Source organism: Lampetra fluviatilis, chromosome 22, assembly GCF_964198595.1.
Source record: "Lampetra fluviatilis chromosome 22, kcLamFluv1.1, whole genome shotgun sequence".
NCBI lineage: Eukaryota > Metazoa > Chordata > Hyperoartia > Petromyzontiformes > Petromyzontidae > Lampetra > Lampetra fluviatilis.
This window is the reverse complement of record NC_136296.1, coordinates 13382465-13403798: the sequence shown is the minus strand read 5'-3', so window position 1 is coordinate 13403798 and position 21334 is coordinate 13382465. Positions and strand designations below refer to the sequence as shown.

The following is a 21334-nucleotide window of genomic DNA, read 5'->3' as shown; positions in this document are numbered from 1 at the left end:
TGTCTTGCAAGACTCCTTTCCCACGGGCATGGAGCTGCCATAACCCTGGCTTGCCAGCAAGATACAGTCCGATATCATCCATCACTTCTGCATGGGATAGAGTGTTGTCTCTTGGCATGTGTCGTTCTTTTACGGGTGCTCTGGTTTCCTCTCACGTGCATAATAAAACACTAACTAATTATCTGAAAAGAACTTAATATATAATGAACTGCAGAGAAATTGTTGGTAGCGCTGGCTCACTGCCTGGCAGCCTTCCAGCTTGTCTGTGGTCCCAGCTTGTCTGTGAGACACAATTTGCATGAACATTGTTATATAAAAGATATCATTATACATTTTTTGTACTGCTGAGATCCCAGATTCAAATCCAGACAGCTGCCTATGCTTAAAGTGGGTTTTCGGAAGACAGATCAATGAGACCGTGCGTTTGAATCCAGGTTTTAGCCACAGGTTTATTCACAAGTACCAGATTGCTTGACCATTCTAAGGAGTTTAACACGTAGGATTTAATGACCAATGTTATTCATAATAAAGGTTTTTGGGTTAGATCGCGTGAGTATAACACGTAAGGACTTTATATATCCATACACTTGACACACTTTCAACACGGTCTCATGCTAACATTAGGGTTGACAACGTAGTTTAAATATAACCCAAGCGGGTAGCGATGGAGCTCGGAAACTTTTCCAGGGTTCGGCATTCGTCTGGTCATGGTGACCCACCCGCTGGAACTTCAAACGTCGCGACTGCGCCAAATCCACGCACCTCCCACAGGGCGTTCCCTGCCCCCACGTAGACCGACGGATCCCCTGTGCCCGCCACGGTACCCCCACGGCGATTCCTAGCACTGCGGTCGTGTGCCATGGATGCTTTTCACGGTGAGCGGAGCACAGGTGTCAAGTTAAGGTGGCACACGGGATGGGCAGCATCTTAACTTTGTGACAACTTTTTAAAGACTGCAAGGATCATGTGACACGAACGTAACGCTCACATGGCACTCGCTAAGCATTCGCCACTCGTCTAATCCTCACCAGTTTAAACAATGAGATTAAACTGCTCACCTAGCCACCCGCACACGTATGTCGAACTTCTTTCGCACTGTACGTAGCCAACCTATCTGTTGTACGAGTTGTATAGGGGGATTACGTCAAGTGCCAAGTTACTGTAAATGGTAGAGCAGTTACATATCACCTGTTCCTTCAAATGTGCACACTGCAGTGAGAACGCCAGTCAGTGTTGTTACGAGTGGACCCACTCACTCATTCACGCATGCCAATGAACGCCTCATATCTCAGTCTCAACAAAGCAGAAAGAAACAATTAAGGCAGGTTTACTGTAATTATGCAACGGGCGCTACAGTCACACTGTCAGATTGACATCTTGATCGATTGGCCAAGATGCAGCGTCATCGCCCGGGTGCTTTGTCTGTATTGATGACAATGATGAAATAGGGGCATTTTTACCTGAAGTGGGAGATTTAAGTGTATACGCTCCGAGGCTCACTCGAGCAATCGGCCGAGGGCTGAGAAGACTGCCAATTGTTATGGCAGGAACGGCTCCACTCGTGAGACGTCCACCATTGATTTTTCAGGTTATTTTTTGGCAATGGGCTAATCGATAACCTAGAATGCACCCGATCATCAGATATTGGAAGCTAAGTAGGTCTGAACCTGGATAGTGCTTGGATGGGTGACAACCTTGCAAGATGGGATTTTAATGGCTGTGTATAAAAAATAAATCTATCATTGTACTGTACTTCTCTGTACCCACTCTCATCTCCTTTCTTTGACAATCCCAAACTGACCAGTGCTGTGAAGCACGGTCACACAACCCCCAGAAATTAGAGAATCCCCATGACCCGCACGGCATGGGGAAGCCCGAATCCAGCAGTGGAGTGACAAAATGACTTTGCGTTTACTGACTATCACTCTGCCAACTTACAAGACGTTCAAGAAGATGCATATTGATTGTACAACTGCCGCACATTTTATGCTCTTCATCAGAAGGAATGAATTTCAGACGGGTGTCTGATTTGGTGACCCGGAAAATATTTCTGTGCCCTGCACACCACATCCATAATACCTCTCACTTTGGCTAGATGGCTACTCTGGTCCATTCTACCAGCGATCCATAAAATATTAAGTGAGAAATGAAGCCCCTAACATTGTCATCGATCATAATCAACGTTATTGGGTTTAGATCGCGTTATTTATAAATGTGTCGTAACCCTCCACCACCCGACACGGCCAATCAGTAAAAAAGTGTCACGTTGACAAAAGACAAATAGTTCACTGCTTTAGCCCACCGGTGTGTTGAAGCGTGAAACCACAACATTTACAATTTGAGTACGACGTTTCGCTGGTAATTGCATCCAGCATCATCGGGCAATCACCATTCTGGCGAATTGCCCGATGATGCTGGATGCAATTACCAGCGAAACGTCGTGCTACTCAAATTGTAAATGTTGTGGTTTCACGCTTCAACACACCGGTGGGCTAAAGCAGTGAACTATTTGTCTTTTGTCAACGTGACACTTTTTTACTGATTGGCCGTGTCGGGTGGTGGAGGGTTACGACACATTTATAAATAACGCGATCTAAACCCAAAAACGTTGATTATGAATATTGGTCGCGAAAGCCTACGTGTTAAATTGTCATCGATGGTGGTTGTTCTTCACGTCAAGCCCTGAGAGCTCAGGAGTGCTTCCATCGCTCACACCCAGGTACAGCCACGCAGACCACACAACTACAGTGCCAACAGCACCATAAACGAGCGGGAATGCATCACACGCATAATCCGCTGGGCTCTCAGCTAATTGACGAGACTGTGTGCGTGTCTATGTATGCGACTTAGTGTGTGTAGCTGTGTGGGTGTGCACACGTGTTCATGCGTGTGGTGTTTGGTGGATTGGTGATGTATCGGTTAGCCAAGTCGACCTAAAGGAGGTCCAGAACTGCTTCAGTTATCACTTGCCACTGATGTTAGCCGTGGTCGGCAATTTTAATTAAAATATTCTTTGGTTCTTTCGGTAAAGTCACGTAGATAGAAGAAAAAAAAAACTAACGACGTTTCGATCGCAACACGCCCATTTTAAACCTTTATAAACAGTTGCATTAAGAGGCTTAACCCCCCTTTTCTCTCCGCCTGATGTCGACCGCTTGTGTTGAGATCGAAACGTCTACGTGACTTTACTGAAAGAACCAAAGAGTATTAATTTCTGCAGTCACGAAAGTTTTAAGTAATTTTTTTATTAAAATGTCAACAGTTTTGTAGCACGCCAACTACTGCACCACTGTTCCACACCACTCCTCATTTATACAAACATACACAAAGACAAACACAGGCACACATGTTAATGCAGATCCCACGCACACAAAAATTGTCATTGCAAACAATCCCTATTTAATTATAACTGATTAATGATGACTACCGTGTGAAATGCATTTTTAAGTTCATGCCATGAAAACAATTGCAACCTGGTGCATTGTCATAACAGCCTATTGTGCGCAACTCGACACAATATTGGTCGTGAAGTCGTGTGGACACTTGTAAGCATTGCTCACACACAGCAGATCGGCCCTCTGTTCTTCACGCCGACTATGGAGAAAAGCTCCCTGCGGCCCGACGCTCATAAAGAACCGCAGAACCCCCCCCACCCCGCGTTGCGCGCGCCACATGCACCGTACAATGCGTCATCATTGACTTTTCACTTTCTAGCATTTGGTGGTGCAACTGCGCTGTCACATCCCTCGGAGGGATTTAAAGCGGCGCTCCTGGCTTTATTCAGCCACCATCTTTGACGAGCAAAGCAGCGTGGGTAGCGGCACAGTGGTGGCTTTTAAAGCAGGGACAGGGCCCTTACGGTGACAGGGCCCTTACGGTGACAGGGCCCTTACGGTGCCCGATGGCCGAGCCCTGGGCCTGTGGGCTGCAGTAAGCCACGTCGCATTTCAAGAGTCGGCCAGGGAAACCCGGGTATGCGGTTGGGCTGCCCACACATTCCCCGACACGGCAAGGTGTTCCTCAGCACTGTTTACAATCAACTCCTGCCAACTGCTTTAAAGACATTTAAATACATCTGTCACGATTCAGCGATTATGAGTTAAAAACTGACTTTTACACTCGCGCAATGGGAAAGGTGGAAAGAGAAAGACAAAACAAACGAGAGATCCAACTGAAATGAGTCGTAAAAACAAAACCGACAATGCGAGATTTTCACGTACATGAGACAAACACAGTACCAATGATACAGACAGCAAAGCTCAGAGAAATCAGGTAGTACAAACAACACAATGCAAACAAGACACACACACTGAATCAACGCTGGAATTGAACTAACCACAAAAGCTGACAATTGCTCCAGGGTGGGAGGATGGATGCCTAAACGGAACTACCGCTGGATGGAACGCCCGTGCCAGCATTGTCGCCCCTCCGGTGAGCGTGCGGCCCTCCCTGCTCCTCCGCGAGAATCCACCCTGAGCGTCACCTGTCAAGCCCGACAGCCCCGGCAGCTTTATGCAACCGACATTATGGCAGCGTTTGAACAGCATGTTCCGCCGCGCCCAAAACCAGTTCATTTTTTTGGCAACGAGCTCGGCTCGTTATTGCACGGCAAGTCTGGACAGAGAAGGTTGTTCGCTCTGGCACTTACGTCAGATGCCATCACCTGAGCTCACTGCCGATAAATAGGGGAGAGTAGCCTTTAGCGAGTCTCAAACGACTGAGGTTATGCCTGGGGAAAGTACCCATGTTCCCAGCTCTCTCTTAACCGACTCGTTTGTTTAATTACAGTGACTGAGTGAATGTATTAATGCATGGGGGTGGGTGAAATGGCACTCCCACACCTGGCACTCCAACTTGACATTTTGGCACGCAAACTTGAGGCCACCAGAGCTACTTCCATCTTGGTCACAACTCTTGTTTGGCAGTGCATGAACGGATTATCTCAACTAAAAACATTTCTCTCAAATGTAAATATTATTAGTGACAGTTAGCCAGTAATTTACTCAGAGTTAAACATTGATTGGGAAATTAAGGGTTTACTTAAAATTTTATTAATACTGCACGGGTCATTGCAAAACATGAAATCGGGCCACAGGAATTTGTAAAAATATATTCCTTTGGCCAAAATATGAGCTGAAGGACAATGACCCGTTTCCGAAAATCAATGTATTCCCCACGTACGATTTCACCACTATCACAACAGAACCTGGCATGAGAAGCCATGGCAGCCATGGGAACGCCCTCCTCCACTCCCCCCCATCAAAGTTTCAGCCGAGCCCCCAGCCAAGAAACCAAACCAAGAACGCACTAAAAAACAGAAACACGGCGCGTTTTGTGTTAGGGCTGAAGCAAAAGCGCCGTTTGATAACGCGTGGCTCGTGTCACGATCCCCGGCCAGGGCGGGAAGCGAGGCCTCCGCATCGGCATTGGGTCCTGGCCTGCCGCCACGCGCACGAGCATGTTGGTCCCTCCGGCCCCAGGTGACGTTCTTGACGGGATGCCACAGGCTGCGGCCGCCGGGAAGAACTAACCCATTTTCCCCCACGTCCGGTCACGCCGACCGACCCCGTCCGGTAAACCGAGAGAAGCACGGCGTTTTTACGATGGAACGATCGTAGCATGGCGAGTGCAAGGCCGGTGTTGGCGGACGTGCTGGCGGACGAGCGCACGGCGCCGAGCACCGGGCACCACTCCCTTTAGAGGCGACTGCACTCCGGCAAGTAGGGGAAATCTTGGCAGACGACGTAGCGGAGGCTCGGGAAGGGAGGGGAGGATGAGCACGATGAGCCTCTGCCAGGGCTGGCCGAGCCAGAAATAAGGTGTGGCTCAGCTGGCAAGAAGGGCTTCTGGAGGGATCATTGTTTTTGTGAACAATGTTGAAACAAAGGGGAGCAAAATTGTGATTTAAAAAAAAGTATTGTTTATATAAAACCACGTCAGGCTTTGGGATTCTGCCGAAAGCACGTGCAACATAAAAACAAGTTAAGCACGAGGAGAATAACAAAGATCGCAAAAACTGAGAATAAAGCGAGATGCGAGAGCCACCGCATGAGCTGCCATGCCTGGTTGCGCTGGGCCTGACACAGCGCCGTCTCACGGGGAGACTGGGCACGTTCTACGCTTGGAAACCTCGAGTCACGCGCACAGTTGAGAAATTCCGGACAAACCGGAATGAGCGCTGCCCGCTCGCTCCGGATCCGGGCTGCTGCCCGGGCACGCACGACCGCCCAACGCTGAGCACAATCACTCTCCCCCACGTGCTCCTTCCCTCTCGGGTCTCGCTTCTCTTCTCCCAAAACTTACCGGGCCAGTAGGTGAAAGGTTTCTTTATAGCCAGAGTCACACCAGAAGGCATGGTGCAATTAATAGGGTTAGCGCGCGAGCTGGCAGCCCGGCGTGCACTGGGGGAGATGGCACGTCCCAGCAGTAACGCATTCGCCGCTTGTTGCAGAGGTCTGCGGTGCAAACCGAGCGTCTGCACTGGTCAATACTGCACGGGTGTATCAACCACGATATACTATTGTGACATCTCCTTCACGATGCATGTTGCAGATCCTGTGATGCCATTCAAAAAAGATTAGGTAATTGTGTGCCGGCACTACGGTCCAAGTTTTCCAAATTTCAAATATTACACCGCAAATAACTTAATTGGGATTAACACAACAAACATCACCTCCCAATGCAAACATTTTGTAGGACCCTCGTCAAAGTTTTGAGACTCAGGCTTTCCTGGGTAAACAACCGTAATCATAATAATAACAGAGGGTATGCAGTGACACTCATAAATATTCTACAAAGATTTCCCAAAAAAACAATTCACCGATGATCATGATCAGACCACTACAGACCAGAAGCGTGGGTGTTGGGCAGTAATTAATGATGAAAATCAACTCATTCACACGCCCAAGGATGTGGAGGAGGCCAGGCACAGGACGGTTGCGGTGCGTTAGGAATGAACACGATCAGCTCCGGACACGTCCTCCCCCCCGCCTAGGAGCGTCTCAACACTAAACAGCCGCTTTCCCGGCAATGAAGCCTTCGCATTCTCGCTCCCACGTCAGCGCCACATCGCCCACGTTCATCGCAAGTCAAGGTTTCTCTCACGGGAAAACATTCATGCAGCAGTTTTCCCTTCCAGGTTTCAACACACTAACTCCCTTGTACCGCTGGAGAGAGTTTTTGCAGTTGCATAGCCTCTCCGATGTGCGTTCGGGCTGTATGGACGGCTGTTCTCTGGCTCATCGTCCGATGTTTCGCTCCATGAGATGGGAGCTCCGGAAGAAGCTCCCAGCACGTGGAGCAAAACGTCGGACATCATGCAGTACAACCCGATAATACGTGGGAGAGCTATGCAAACCGTCTCGTCGACCCGCACGGCCAAGAACAAGACTTGAAGATTAACTATGGCAGGGTCGCCGTTACGCAAGAGGCCCCTACGACAAATATCGCACGAGTGGGTGTCACGTTGCCGCTCGGCTCAAGATTCAGGACTAAAAGCAGACGCCGGCTGCCAAGCGCCCGCGCCCAGCAGGAGCTGCCCCTGGTTGAGTTCAAAGTTCGGGATCGGATTTCGGAGAAGACCCTCGTCCCCCTCTGACAGGAATTCCACGGGCGGCACCAGCGGGGCGAAGCGAGACCCCGGTGGTGGGGAAGGGGGAGGACAGTTGTGCAGAATGGCACGCGGTGCGCGCCGAAACGCACCGCCGCGATTACTTTCGGCGGCCTTTATTTAGCCCCCCGCAGCTACCGCCGTCGTATTAAAGCGTTTTGTGTAACCAAGGCCGATTGTGGGGATGTTTTCCCTGCACCTTGCCACCAACACGTAGAGTTTCGCACGGCCTTGCCGTGGGGGAGTTCAGTCACGCTCGCACGTGCTCGTCGTACGTAACGTTCACACAGACAAATATATAAATAAGTTATAATTCACAGCCAACTGTCAATACACTCCTGTAAGAGGGCCTCTCTCCACACCATGATGGTTGCAAAGGTCACTTGACCATACTTCCACCCTCTCAAATACAACGCAGTGGATTAATATAGTGGCGTGTAATGCGACCACTTCGCAAGATGCAGCACAGATTCGGTGAGCGTATTTACTTCACAGACAGAAGCTCTCAGGCCTGGACTTAAACAGCGGCAGGGAGTTAACGGCAGAGGAGAATCAGCGAAGATTGACTGGGGACTTCAATGGAATGCTCTGGTCGCTGTTGCGGAGTGCGTGGAAGGAATTAAATGAATGACAGGGGAGAGGTAGGAAAGTGTGTGGAGGGTGAGATGATAGGGAAGAGATACAATAGTGTATATGAAAGAGAGCAGAATGAAATGAGGGAGGAGTGGAGCTAGATGACAGGGTGGTCGTGTGACGGGCGAGGCCATGCAGGATCTTCAAGACGTACCCGCAATAAGGGCATTCGGGGCTCCGCACCGGATAACGGACAGCATCACGAGGTCCCATTCTTCTTCAACACCTGGTCATTTGTGGCGGGCCCGCGGAAATCGTTAGTCGATCGCGAGTTGCCATGCCGAGCAGCACGCACCAGGGACCGCCCCTTCGTGAGACGACCAGCCCCTGGGTGGGGGGGGGACATCCACTACGTGAGCCCAGATATGCAAAGCAGGAGGAGGAAGAAGAGCAGCGATATCCCGTTAAAACCGGCCGTCCCAGCTGGATCGAACAACCCTCGTCTCATCCCAGCTCCAGATCTCAGAGGACTCGAGTGGGAGATTATGAAACACGCCGAGCCCATAGGTTCCTGTTTTTTTATTTTTGGTGCAAAATCCTCCTACGTCTCCATCAACGACAATGAGGAAAATCACCCAGGCAGCGATGCGTCCCGCCGTTCTGTCAACATGCACGCGAGGCTGTTTGCACAAACTCTAAGTCACTTTTTCCATGGAACATGTTCATATTTAACTTGCAAACTAAGAGTAAAGGTAAACAGGCAAAGGTGAAGTCCTGCCATTGCTTGCTCACACCACTGCTGGCAGAATGGCCTCGACTAGATTTGAAGGCATTTCTTGGCCTCCTCTTCCACGCTAGCCAGATGTCCTAGAAGAGGTGAGAGTAACCACCTTGCCCGATCCACTTGACGGATAAATTAATGGTAGACAAATGACAAATTCCACTCAGGTTGTTGGATGTAACTGGCCACTGGCCTGTAGCCCACATCATTAGGGTGTGCATGTGAGCGGTTCGACAGCAACCTGGCAAAACCAGGACAAGCGAGCTCGAGAGAGGAGCGAGCGCGAGAGAATCCCGAGCGCACCTGGCTAGTGGGGTCAGCGCCGCCACGATGCGCTTTATTCAGCATCATCAGCGACCAAAGCCACTTCCAGTTGCCACCATCCACCACGCAGCTTGCAGCGCCGGGTTCTTATTTCAGACAGCTTGAGCCAGTCCATGCGGGTCATGGGGAGTTCTTGACCATATTTCACCACGCCGGTTGGTGCCGTTTTGTGAAGGCGGGGAACGTGCACTGCCCTCTGCTGCCCACCGCATAGCACGAGTCTTTATAATTACAAAAAACAATTAGTTGTTCTTTTTTCAGGAGGGTTCTGTGATACTGGTCTGCATGCCCAATTCCAATCACACGGTTCTGGTATTTGGGAGGAAAGCAGAGAACGTGGAGAAACCCAGACAACGTATCGGAGGGGATTATACCCAGCACAGCCATCTCCTAGCCTACACCTCCCAACCCCACCCCTATAACCCCCGGCAAGCCCTGGTGGTTCACCATGCAAGTACTCTGGAATTAAACTTCTGAAGTACGAATCAGGCTTTCATCATCCCAATGTTCTGTCCACTCGACTGGCTCCCAATCGACCCTTGGATCAATTTAAAGAGTGCACCAACCCCTGCTGGCCTCACACCTCTCATCTCACTACTTTCCGCTCCAGTGACCAAAGGGCTTCCGTTGAAGCCCACGGCCAATCCTTGCTCAGCGGGGCAGGTCACTCGTTCGCCTTTGCTACCTCCTTAGCCTGTAACTCTCTTCCCCCAGCCATTCGTGCTGTTGACTCGCTCGTCCTGTTCAAGTGCAGGATCAGGATCCCCCTTCTTTCCTCTACCTATGTCTGTACAGAACCCTGAGATGCGCAAGCACTGGGACGCTGTGTCGTAAGCGCCATGTTCTGCTGGGGCCCGTGCGGGGAGAAGGTTGCGTGCGGGAGGGGCGGTACCGATGTTCCCCTCCACCTCCATCCCCCCCCCCCACAGGGTGTGCACAGGTGCGCCAGGAAGTGCATCCTGGCAGGCATCCACACACCCACGCTGCTGCCACCTATGCTTACGTGGATTAGCGGCCAGATCTGTTCAAATGCGCTTCCCACGTGACGAACCACAACTCTGCGAGTCCACCACTAAGCTATCCCCATGAAGAGGATCAATAATTTAGGCTCGTCTTTCTCCCCAATTTCATGCCGCTTGTGCTACCGGTGTCGCATCAGCGGACTGAGGAGCCCGTCTGGCTCGGTGGCAAAGAGGCGTGCAATACGCGGGGAATGGGGTGAGAGACAAGGGGGGGGGGGGCAGGGTGGGGCAGCGGCTTCCTCGCGGAGACGCGCGCGTGAGCAACAAATCCGCACAACCCTCAACACGGCTAATCTCAAGGTTGTATCCTTCAAACCGGGTCACGTCAACCCATGAGCCCGGTGCTCACGCATTTGTGATGTCGCGCACCCCAGAGGGGCCCACAGACGACGACTCCCACCATGACGCTCGCGAACCCAAGTCGTTGGAGACGTCTCTGGGGGGTGGTCGGCGAGCGTGTAATCGTTCATCGATTTCAAGTGATTCTGACACTTGTAGACGTGCTGAATGTGTGTGGATCCTTTAACAATGTGTGTCAATTGTACACAAAATAAACCTCCGAGCGAATGTAATTAAGCAGACAGAACAAATGAGGCAGGCAGTGCATGCTCCTGCACAGCAGCCCTTTTTGTCCAGACTACAGAGGCAGTGGAGAAGGATGAGCCACCTACCATTGAGTAAAAGTTACCTGGGGGCTCTGACAGAAGACATTGACTGCTGGAGCAGAGATTGCGTGGAGAGAAGTAGAACGAGATGACGGGGGAGAGGTAGGTGAGCGAGTGGAGAGGAACGGTGAGACAAGAGGGCAGAGCATGTGGAGGGGAGTAGAGTGAGATGAGAGGGAAAAGGGAGTCCATGGAGGATCTTGAAAATGGTGAGTGCCATCTTGAATTGATTCTGGATTGGACTGGAAGCTGGTGGCATGATCGGAGTTTGGGTGCGATGTGGTTTTGTTCACGGGGACGCGCGGGAAGTCTGGCAGCGGCATTCTGCGGATTGTCTGGTGCGGCACGTGTCTCTGCGAGTCCTTGCGTTCGTGAGCCAGCTAGCACCGCGGTCGCCATTCCAATCTTACGTAAGCTCTTCTCGCAGCTGCAGCCCTTCTCATGGAAGACTTTCTCCGAGGTGGGGGAGGGGTTGGGGGAGGGAGGGGAGGGGACCCTGTGAAGCAGGAACACCCGAGCACTCTGCCCCCTCGTCAAATGAGGCCCCGCTACGGGGGAATGCAGCCGGGCTGGGCCAGTGCGCTCGCCCGCTCAGCCCTCCCCTTATCCGCGCACGAACCGTAACGACAGAGATGGCCTCAGAACACGGCTGCGATCTGATAAAGCAGCGATCTGCACCTGATGGTGCTGCTCCGCTGTAAAGTCGGGGCGGTAGCGCTTCAACACAAAGGAAAGCTTCTTTCCCTGGGGCAGTTTGTTTATTTTTTACAGCCACTCTCTCCAGTGCAACTACGGCTGCTATCAATTGCCCTAATCCAGTCCCTGGTAGCATCCTCCTCAAAGAACTTTTGTCGGCTCGAAGGAGCGAGCAGAGAGCATAACCATTAACTGAGATCAACCGTGCAGAGTCAAACCCCCACCAACGGCTGAACCCCAGCGTCTCTCAGTCAAAACACACGAATAAATACGAAAAAGGACACATGCGAACACTTTGGCCTCCCAGCCGCTCTGCCCAACGCGGGGTTAGGATTAGAGCTCGAGTAAGGGCCAGTGTTAGGGCCAGGGATGGGGAACCTATAGCCCATGGACCAGTTTGGTCCTTTGACTTCATTCCATATGACCTACAGCCACACAAGGCCTACCACTTAAAAACAGTCGACAAATTATATTAACCCTGTCACGGGTACCAGAGGGGAAATTTTTGAAGCTGACAACACCGAGTTTCTAATTTTAGCACGCTCCGTCACCTGTTGTAGTTCAAGTGGTTCTCAGCACACGGTCGATGCGTACAGTCCTAGCGTGATCAGACGGCTTTAGTGGCAAATAATGTGCGGTTGCCCACCAAAGGTTTCTGAAAGTCCTAATGGGCACACGGCGGGTTGAGGGAGCGCTGCCCCAGCCCGAGGTCGGGGTAAGGACTAACGCAGCGCCTGACAATCGGTCGCCCGTTCACATCGGGAAGGCAGCGCAGAAGACACGGGGCGCACCGAGAGACAGGAACACGTGGACCAAGAGTGCGTCACGTTTCGCCGCTGGCCCACGTTCACGGAAACCGGGAAGGGAAGCAATGCATCTTTATACGAGCAGTCGTGAGCACTCACTTGCGACTGCTTACCCGCCACGGTGGACACGACTCGCTGGCAGGGGGTCGGTCCCTTTAGACCAGGGGTGGGGAACCTTTTTTCTGCCAAGGGCCATTTGGATATTTATAACATCATTCGCGGGCCATACAAAATTATCAACTTCAAAATTTGCCTGTTATATTTGCTCAATTAACTCACCCCTAATGTGATGGCTGGAACTGCTTCTCTTTGATGAGGTGTGTGATGTTAGCTGGTATTGATGATGCTTTTCCAGGTTTGCTCCTAGATTTATTAAATTTCGAGTCCCGCCTGCGGTTGCCTTGGCAGGGCCACACCAAATGATTTCGCGGGCCGGACGTTCCCCATCCCTGCTTTAGACAAACCAGGTTGACCAAGAGCGCGCAGTGACATCACTCGTGATTACAACCCCTCGTGCGACAACGCTGCGAAACGTCGCATGAACAGGTGCAGTCCTTTCGTCAATCCCCTGCTGGACGAGGGCCTCCCCACGTCGTGTGTGTCATTGGGTTGTTTGACCATATTTCACCACGCTGGTAGTGCGGGCTGGTGAAGGTGGGAAGCGGAGAAGTTGGAGAATGGTGTAGAACAACAGAAGTTTGCTTCACCGTTCTGTGTTCACAATGTAGCGCTGCAGCTTGCGCATGGCTGGATGAACAGCAACTGATAAGTCCATGCGTACATGAGTAGCCTGTCAGGAAAAGGCTTCAGTGGATGCGAGGTGGATTGCGTCGGTGCCCTCGTTGAATACTCAGCCTTCACACAGCGGTTCATCACCGTGTGGTCCATCGTCTCGTCGGTGTTACCTCCACCTGGGTTCTCTCGGAATGCCCACTCGTGATGGACGTAGCGGGTGGATTTGCTGTGAGCTGTGCAGATCTAATTTCACGTGGACTAATGTCATGAGGTAGAGGTTAAATCCTGGAGGCTCTCCAGTGAGAACAGCAATAGAGTGCTTGTACAGCATAGTTGTTCGCCTGAATCTGTCGCCATTTCTCAGAGTTGTGAAATCTGCATTGACAGGGGCTCTGGCTCTGCGATGTCAGGCACATTACTGCTGCACGGAGAGACAGAAAGAGGAACACGTGCATTCACGAGTGTGGTGATTTTTGTTCTATTTTAGCACTGGATTTGGACCAATTTGCATGGCGCCTAAGCAGACGGGTAGGTCAGGGCACTGCCCGAATATCTTAATATCGTAAGACCACATTACGCTGCACAGCCTCCGCACACAAGTGAAAGGCGACGTGACTGCAACAACTGGCGGATGGCTAAGGGGACGTGGCGGTGGCTTCAAGTGGCAGCGGCTGGCCTCCGAGCAATGTTGCAGTGCCACTCTCGGCCTTGCTGCCATCGCCACTGCATGCCACTGAGTTCCACTGCTGCTGTGGTGGACATGGAGGCCCTGCCAATCTCAGCAGACACATTTGGAGTCAGCCACCCAAGCAACAGTCCTGACAGCTATCGTTTACAGAGATACTCGACTGGGAAAATGTACTTGTACTATGCTGGTAAAAGTAAAAAAACTATCGATATTTATTTCAGGCGCAACTAAAATGAAATCATATGGATCTTATTTCACACAGGAGTTCTCATGCTGTGTATACTGGGCTCTTCAATGTGAGTTTAAACCTTTATTAGACAGAGAAAGTAGACTTAAGTTTGTGAGATCACTTCAGCTGCAGCACTCTCATTCCGACATCACGGCGTTGTGCGTTCTGTATGTTTACCCAGTTACTGCTGTAACATCACAAAGGTATTTCTCAAAGCGAGCTCTAATCTCCTCTTTATTTATTGACAAAGCTTCATACCCATGTAGGACGACCTGGGGCACACAGCCATAACAGGCAACTTCAAAAACTTTCTACATTTTGGGGATCCTCCCTCCACTGTTCAAGCCAACTTCCTTGTTTTGAATTAGAAAATACTGGAATACACGAACCATGAAGGTCTAGGTAGGGAGTTAGCCCAGGCAACCAACGTTGTGTCTCTCTGGCTGTTGACTGATGTCCTTCTAGAAAGACCACCGGCGCTTCGACATCTTAGAATACAACTGGACGCTCGCCTGGAATTCAGATGCCATAAAAATAGCCTGGTGAGCAAAGCGTTCGGCCGGGTGACCTCTTCAGAAATAAACCCCGACGCGTCCTCCCGAGTTGTCGCCCACTGCCTTTCGGGGCCTACGTCGGCGATATTCTTACCGAGTGCCGAGGCAGACGCGTTGCACAACGGCATCTGTTGTCTCGTGCTCTGGTGCGACAGGACCGCGCCGGCCAATCGGCTCTCGTTATTGAGCGGGCAACGTTGCCGATCGGGGACGCGGAGTGTTCGGAGCGCCGAAACGGCTATTCGCCGGGTGATGCCAAGGAGCGCAGGTTGACCGATCGGCGCAGCGATCTTGCCAAATGGATGCAACAGCTGGAGGCAGCCTGAAACGCCGGCGCGCCGCGTGGTTGCGAGCTCGCATTACCGCTGGCTACACCAGAGCTGTGGGTAACGCTGATCACGAGGCTTTGTTGGGTGATGTGTCGCGTTACGCGACTCGAGACGGCCGCACACGAACTCTTGCGCAAGACACCGCCAGTGCGAGGGCCCGGTGAGGCTGGCACGGGCCTGGCAGAGAAATGGAGCTGCCACTGTCCGATTTCCCACTCCCTCTCTTCATAGCCCAGCTCCTTGGGCCATGGGCCCAGATGCAGGTGCACTGCCTGCACTGTCGAGTTGCACTGTCGAGTTACACCACTGGTGTCCAGTGGCCTCCACCTCACCACCTCTGTGAGACGCTGGTAGGAGGAGAGCTACCCAACCCCTCTTGGCCAAACACAGGGACACAGCCGAGCACCCAGCACAGCCGAGCACCCAGCACAGCCGAGCACCCAGGGCAGTTGATCACAGGGGGACACAGCCGAGTAGCGGAGCAGCCAGGGCAGTTGATCATAGGGGGGCAGCCGAGCAGCACCCCGAGTAGCGGAGCAGTCAGGGCAGCCGAGCACCCCGGGTATCTAATCACTAGAGGCAGCTAGCTACGCACTCAGGGCAGTTTAACACCTAGTAGGAGGCTTTCACGACCAATATCATCCATAATAGAGGTTTTTTGGGTTAGATCACGTGTCGGGTGGTGGCGAGTTTTCACGACACATTTATATATTTACGCTATCTAACCCAAAACAACCTCTATTATGTACTCCGGGCAGTTGCTCAGGGGGCAGCAGAACACCCGGGGCAGGCTGAGTACATGGGAGAGCTGATCACATGAGCCACTGAGCATCCAGGGCAGCTGATCACATGAGCCACTGAGCATCCGGGGCAGTTGATCGCAGGGGGCAGCTGATCACAGGGGGTAGATACCATCAAGGGGCAGCTTCCTTATTCCTCCACGCAGCGCAGTCACGGATGATGCCGGCTGCCAAAGCACCCACGCACACCATCGCGTGCACACGGGTGTGAGTGGGCACGTCACGGGTAAATGAATTCCGGCAAAAGAGCACGAGTACATTTGATCGTCCATTCCCTCTGTTTGCAAGCAGGTGGTAATCCGAGGAGAATGCGTGTGTTTTTGTGGGGAGGAGGAAGTATACAAAACTTATTTTGCTTTTATACAACAGATCCCATAACACCTCAAAGCTCTCCCCCTGGCGACCTGTGGCGTGCCAATAGGCCAACATCACAACCCCCATCACGGACCGCAGGGCAGGTGACGGGGAGCCGTAAAGGTTTCGCAATTCTCACAGTAAAACGTAACAGCGCCCAAGTACCTTTCACTGAAGCACGCTCTCTTCACGTGCCTGTCAATGAATGCACAATAAAAGACACGAGGGAGTGACTGGTGCGCGAGGGGGGGGGTGTACGGGCAATTGCAACACGTTCTGTGAATGGGGAGAGTGATTTGTCAGCCAGAAATGGCTTGAAACAAAGTCCAAGATGATCTCCTGTTTATATTCCTAAGCGAGTGGGGAACATTCTGCTTCCCTGTGGTGGGGCGAGTCTCTCTATATGACATCCATTGTGGACTTCCCCCACAAAATGGTACGTATTTTATCGACCCTGAAGGGAAGGATAATGCGCTGAATAAACGACTCAACTAGGATTTGAACTCGCAACCCTTATGATTGCGAGCCGTTTGCTCTAACGATGAGCTACGTGGCCGGGAAATAAATAATAGTAATACCAATACGCGCGACTTGGGATTTGCAGACAGCACAAGCCAAGGTTGTAACCATTCTATCAGTCCTCCCACAATGCCTTGCATGTCACGTGACAACATCTCTGGGAGTATAACGCACACCAACTCGGCTGTCGCAGGAACGCGTGCATGGGCCACGTGGACGGGCAGCAGTGGAATGCGCGTCGGGTCAGAGATCCCGCTCGGACTTGCCCGGCGTTTTATTTCCAGATTAAATCCTGGCGAGGCACGCGCCCAACGCATTGACGGATTACGGCGCGCGCCGTTCACACGGTGTTAATGACAGGGGCCGGCCTACGCCGCGGGTCCGGCTAAGGGGGCACCGCCTCTCAAGGGCCAGGCCTCGGCACGCCGCTATGCCACCACAGCCACCGGAACAGCAGCCAAAAACTAGGGTCTCGCTCTGAGATCTGCGTAATTGCTCAGAGCAGCGGCAAGGTAGCCAATACGGCGAATGAGGCAGTCCCGGAAGAGGGAGGAGCCGGGAAGCGATGGAGCGACCTGCATAATGGTAAAGTTTTACGGAGAGAGAGGGCCAGGCTGAAAATGTATAGGAGGCATGAGTTGGTAGATCACTGAGAGATGTGTACAACTCCCAAAGGTGCGAGGCGTCAAGGTTGGATCGGGGATGGCAGCAGAGGAAGTAGTGGGTGCTTGCGAGCTTGATGTTTCGCGTGAGCCGTTGAGTGTTATCCCTTGTCAGTACTTATTTTCTCTGCTTACTATCTTTCTGCCAAATGCGGAACTCCTGAAAAAGGAATATGTCAGACGTCCCATTGCAGGACTCTTCTGAAAACAGCCTCCTGACTCAGTGAGAGCTTCCTGCATAAGTTGTTATTGTTATGAACAAAAGGAAATGTTTTGGTATTGTGAACACGAGACCCGAATATTATTATTATTCCTATATACAGAGTTCTTTTAGCACAGAATGCGATGCAAGGTGGTGGTCAGCTCTGTCCTGTCTAGGCAGGTTACAAAATTCCAGCAAGTTCATCACAGAGCTAGAACAGCCATTCTTCTTGCTTTGCATTTAAAAAAATTGTACGCACAAACATCAGGCACAAAAATGTTGAATGTCAGTCATATATCCTGGCAGGGTGGCAAAACTCGTGCCTCACATCAACACGGATCTTTTCATGCTCATTTGAGCAGGAAATCACCTTTTTGTGCTCATTCTCTGCTGCTGCGAGCATTAACATTTCCTATGGTCATCCGCACTGCATGGAGGACTGTCCCATCATTCCAGTCCAGGCTTAAGATCATCCATTTCCCTCTGCCTGTGTATTAAATAAAAGTGCTCTCTGTTTCTGTGCAGCGTGATCATGAGATGCGGTCAGATTTGTATGCAATATAAACCAAAAAGGGCATTGTATTGTTCATTGAGAGTTAACATGCTCTCCACAAATCAACATTCCAGGGTTTTAATTTGTGTGGAAGTGCAGGGGGTTGGTTTGCTTTTTCTTTTCATTTTATAATCATCCGCCTCCCGTGGACTTCAAATAGCGGCGTCCCACTTAGCGGGCCTGCGTCGTCGTCACTGCTATTATGTCGTCGTCGCAGCTATTACACTTAAGCAGATCACCTAATTCATTAACGCATGCCACGCGCATGACGCACGCCTCTGGCACTGGGAAGCAGCACTCGCAAGGCTAATTGCCGACAAGATAAGCAGGCTAATGAGCTGTGGGTGAGGACTGAAGGCCGGCCCGTCAATGGGTTGGGGCAGACGTGACGGCACCGCACGGTGAAAATATGCCGCCAGACTCTGTTTTTTAAAATATTATTGTCTTTCTAATTTTCTACCCCAATTGTGCGATCGCCATCGTGAGCCGAAGTACGCATTCGGATCTCTCGCAGAGCAGTGCAACGCTTTGTGTTCGAGAACAGCCTGCAGAAGTGCATTTTGTAGAACTACTACTGAGAACCCTTCAACCAACCTCTGGTTCTCACGGTAGAGGGCAGCACTTTCCGCGCACGCTCAGTCAACACAAGTGACGTTAATTCAACGTGACGATAGAACCGAGCAGTTTATGACGCTTAATAAAAATGCATTGTTATGTTCGCCGTATACGCATGGAATCATGGAACCATGAGTGCGAAAATTCATTGATGCAGCTAGGACTTCAATGTAGCACATAGAGGTGCCAGAACACAGATGCACTTGCGATAACTACTCGGCAAGGGAGTAATCGAAGACAAAATACGACATTTAGAAACAGCACAGCTAGATAATACAGCCAACAAATGAAAATAAAACAATTTAAAAGCTAAACTGTGCTTGAATCACTCCACGCGTAAGGGCCACCCCCATAAACAATGGCGCATAAACAAATCAAGTTTGAATGGCGCAAGCACCAAGTGTTTTTCCTGCAGGACCGCTGATAGTGCTGCGATAAACACATCAACACGTTTTGGGCAACGTGTGGCAGCCGGCAATAAGGGGCACACCGAGCTGGATCCTGGCAGCATGGGTCACGGGAGGTGAGGCCCCCTCGCACACAAAACCCGTCAACAACAAAACTCTCGTTTCGACGAAAACTATTTGTCCTCTTCAAGCGCCGCTGATGAGAATCAGACCGTGCCAGCAGCACGTGGCTCAACGGGGGCAGAGGGAACTGGACTTAAATGGCACAACATGAAACAAACAGTCGACGAGCATGGGTTTGTCGCGGGCTGTGAAGGCCACGATGCGAGATCGCAGGCAAGAGCAGACGGAGACAAACAAAAGGACAAGCAAACACGAACGCGACGCCAAGGCACGGCGCCCTCGCAGAGAGGGCACGGCGGCCCACGGGCTTGCGCGCTCGCTCGTTCGACCGCCGATCACGCTCTCGCATCCACTGCAGGCTCAACCACGTGCTCACATTCTCATTGATCGTACCTTTATATGGATCATACCGGCTGTAGTAGTCGAGACAGCCACAGCACGATGTGAAAATGTAACGAATCATGAGATCAATGTCTACTCCTGGCGCCTTCCACTGGCTCACCTCACCAGCCTCGACATGAACATATAAATGTTGCTCATCAAACTTTCTGCCCTGCATGCGAAGAATATATGCTCTTTCTCACTCTCCCATGAGCGGATCCACTCGCTCTTTCTCACCCAGCTTTCCTGTGTCTCCCACCAACTCGGTCCCACTCAACAGTGAATTCACCATCTCACTTTCCCACGTGCTCACCCTCTCACTCACTCTCCCATGAGCTGACCCTGTAACTTTCCTGCCTCTCCCACATTCCGGGTCTCCCACATTCCCACCCTCCCGCCTGTCTCTCCCGATTAAAAAAAATGATCAAACTGACATTCACCGAGACAATTACTTCCTTCCTCTGCGACCCCAGTAATGAAGCTTGAGAGACTGAGGTCTGTGGCTGTATGTGTGTGAGTGGCCATAAAACTGGTGAACAAACTGCATCAGCCGAATGGAAGACAAAGTGAACCCGATCGCAAACACAGCCTCCTCGGGAGTCTCACAATCAACGCTCTAAACGAGCGCTACTGCTCACTGCAGAAACGCATCCCGGGAGTCGAAAACTTGGCCAGGATTGCAACCATTTCTCACTCGCTTGTCCGTAGACACCCACGCACAGTTGACTCAGCTCTATGAACATCATCTTTACGCAGAAATAAACAAAATAATACGACAAGATGTAACCAGGCTACAGCGACCAGCGGGGCCCGGCAGGGCCGGAGCCGAGGCTGCGTGATTGCTTACGGGAAACCCCTTCACGGACGCCCAGTGAGGTCGAGGCCCTCCCGCTGCCACGCGCCACCCACGGCTCCATCTACTTCGCTTATTTAATGGTACGGTGACGCAACAATGCTTGCTGGCCTGCTAGACAGCGTACTTGCTTCCCCGCTCGCTTGCCCATCCACCTACCCGATGACCCACAATCGTGTTGGTTGACCTCCTTGCTCGCTCACTTTCTAGTTCATAACCTCATTCCCATACCCGCCCGTTCGCTTGCTCACCCACTTACTCACTTGTTAGCCCACCCACTTGCTAGCCTGCTTGCCAACATCGTAAGCTGCGAACATCTGTGTCAGATCACACAGAGCAAAAAATACCAAGCTGGGTCCCATGTGTCCTGGATGCTGGACTTTGGAAAGATGGGCGACTACACATGCCTCAAAAAAAGGGGAAAATTAAAGACCAGGAGTCTGCTAGCACGGTCACAACCAGTAAGCCAAAAGAGGTTACAGACACCTTATCCACATAGGAGGTGTGAGCTGGGCTCCAGGAGATCTTGCAATGCCTCTTCGACAGGAAAGCATCCGAGGGAATAACAACAAGAGTGCCTTAAACGAAGCTGCATGGAAGCCCCATCGCTTACGACACAATTGATAACATATTTATATATATAAATCATAACGACCCCTAAAGGCGTCACTCGGTTTCCAGACCTTGAAAAGCGCCATGGCAGGAGATACGTGCGACGTCAACGGCCGTGTGTCTAAAACGGGCGACAGGGAGACTTGGTTGCCGCCACAGCGACGGCTGGCGCTTGATGTGGCAGGGCCTCTCACCCCAATGCCCTCGAAGAACTGGCGACAGAATCAGGCAGATGGCAATCG

General features: G+C 51.4%; 1 protein-coding gene across 2 annotated transcripts in view; it reads right to left on the bottom strand.

Annotated features, from left to right (window-relative positions):
- Nucleotides 1–21334, bottom strand: part of TRIT1 (tRNA isopentenyltransferase 1) — a 55760-nt gene that overhangs the window by 19546 nt on the left and 14880 nt on the right. Inside the window, exon 2 of one of the 2 annotated variants that reach the window (XM_078866554.1) lies at nucleotides 8397–8569. The exons of the other annotated variant lie outside the window; for it this stretch is intronic. Within the exon in view, the coding sequence (XP_078722680.1) occupies nucleotides 8397–8411 (15 nt within the window). The 5' untranslated portion in view covers nucleotides 8412–8569. The remainder of the gene's footprint in view (nucleotides 1–8396; nucleotides 8570–21334) is intronic. 2 annotated transcript variants of the gene reach the window in all.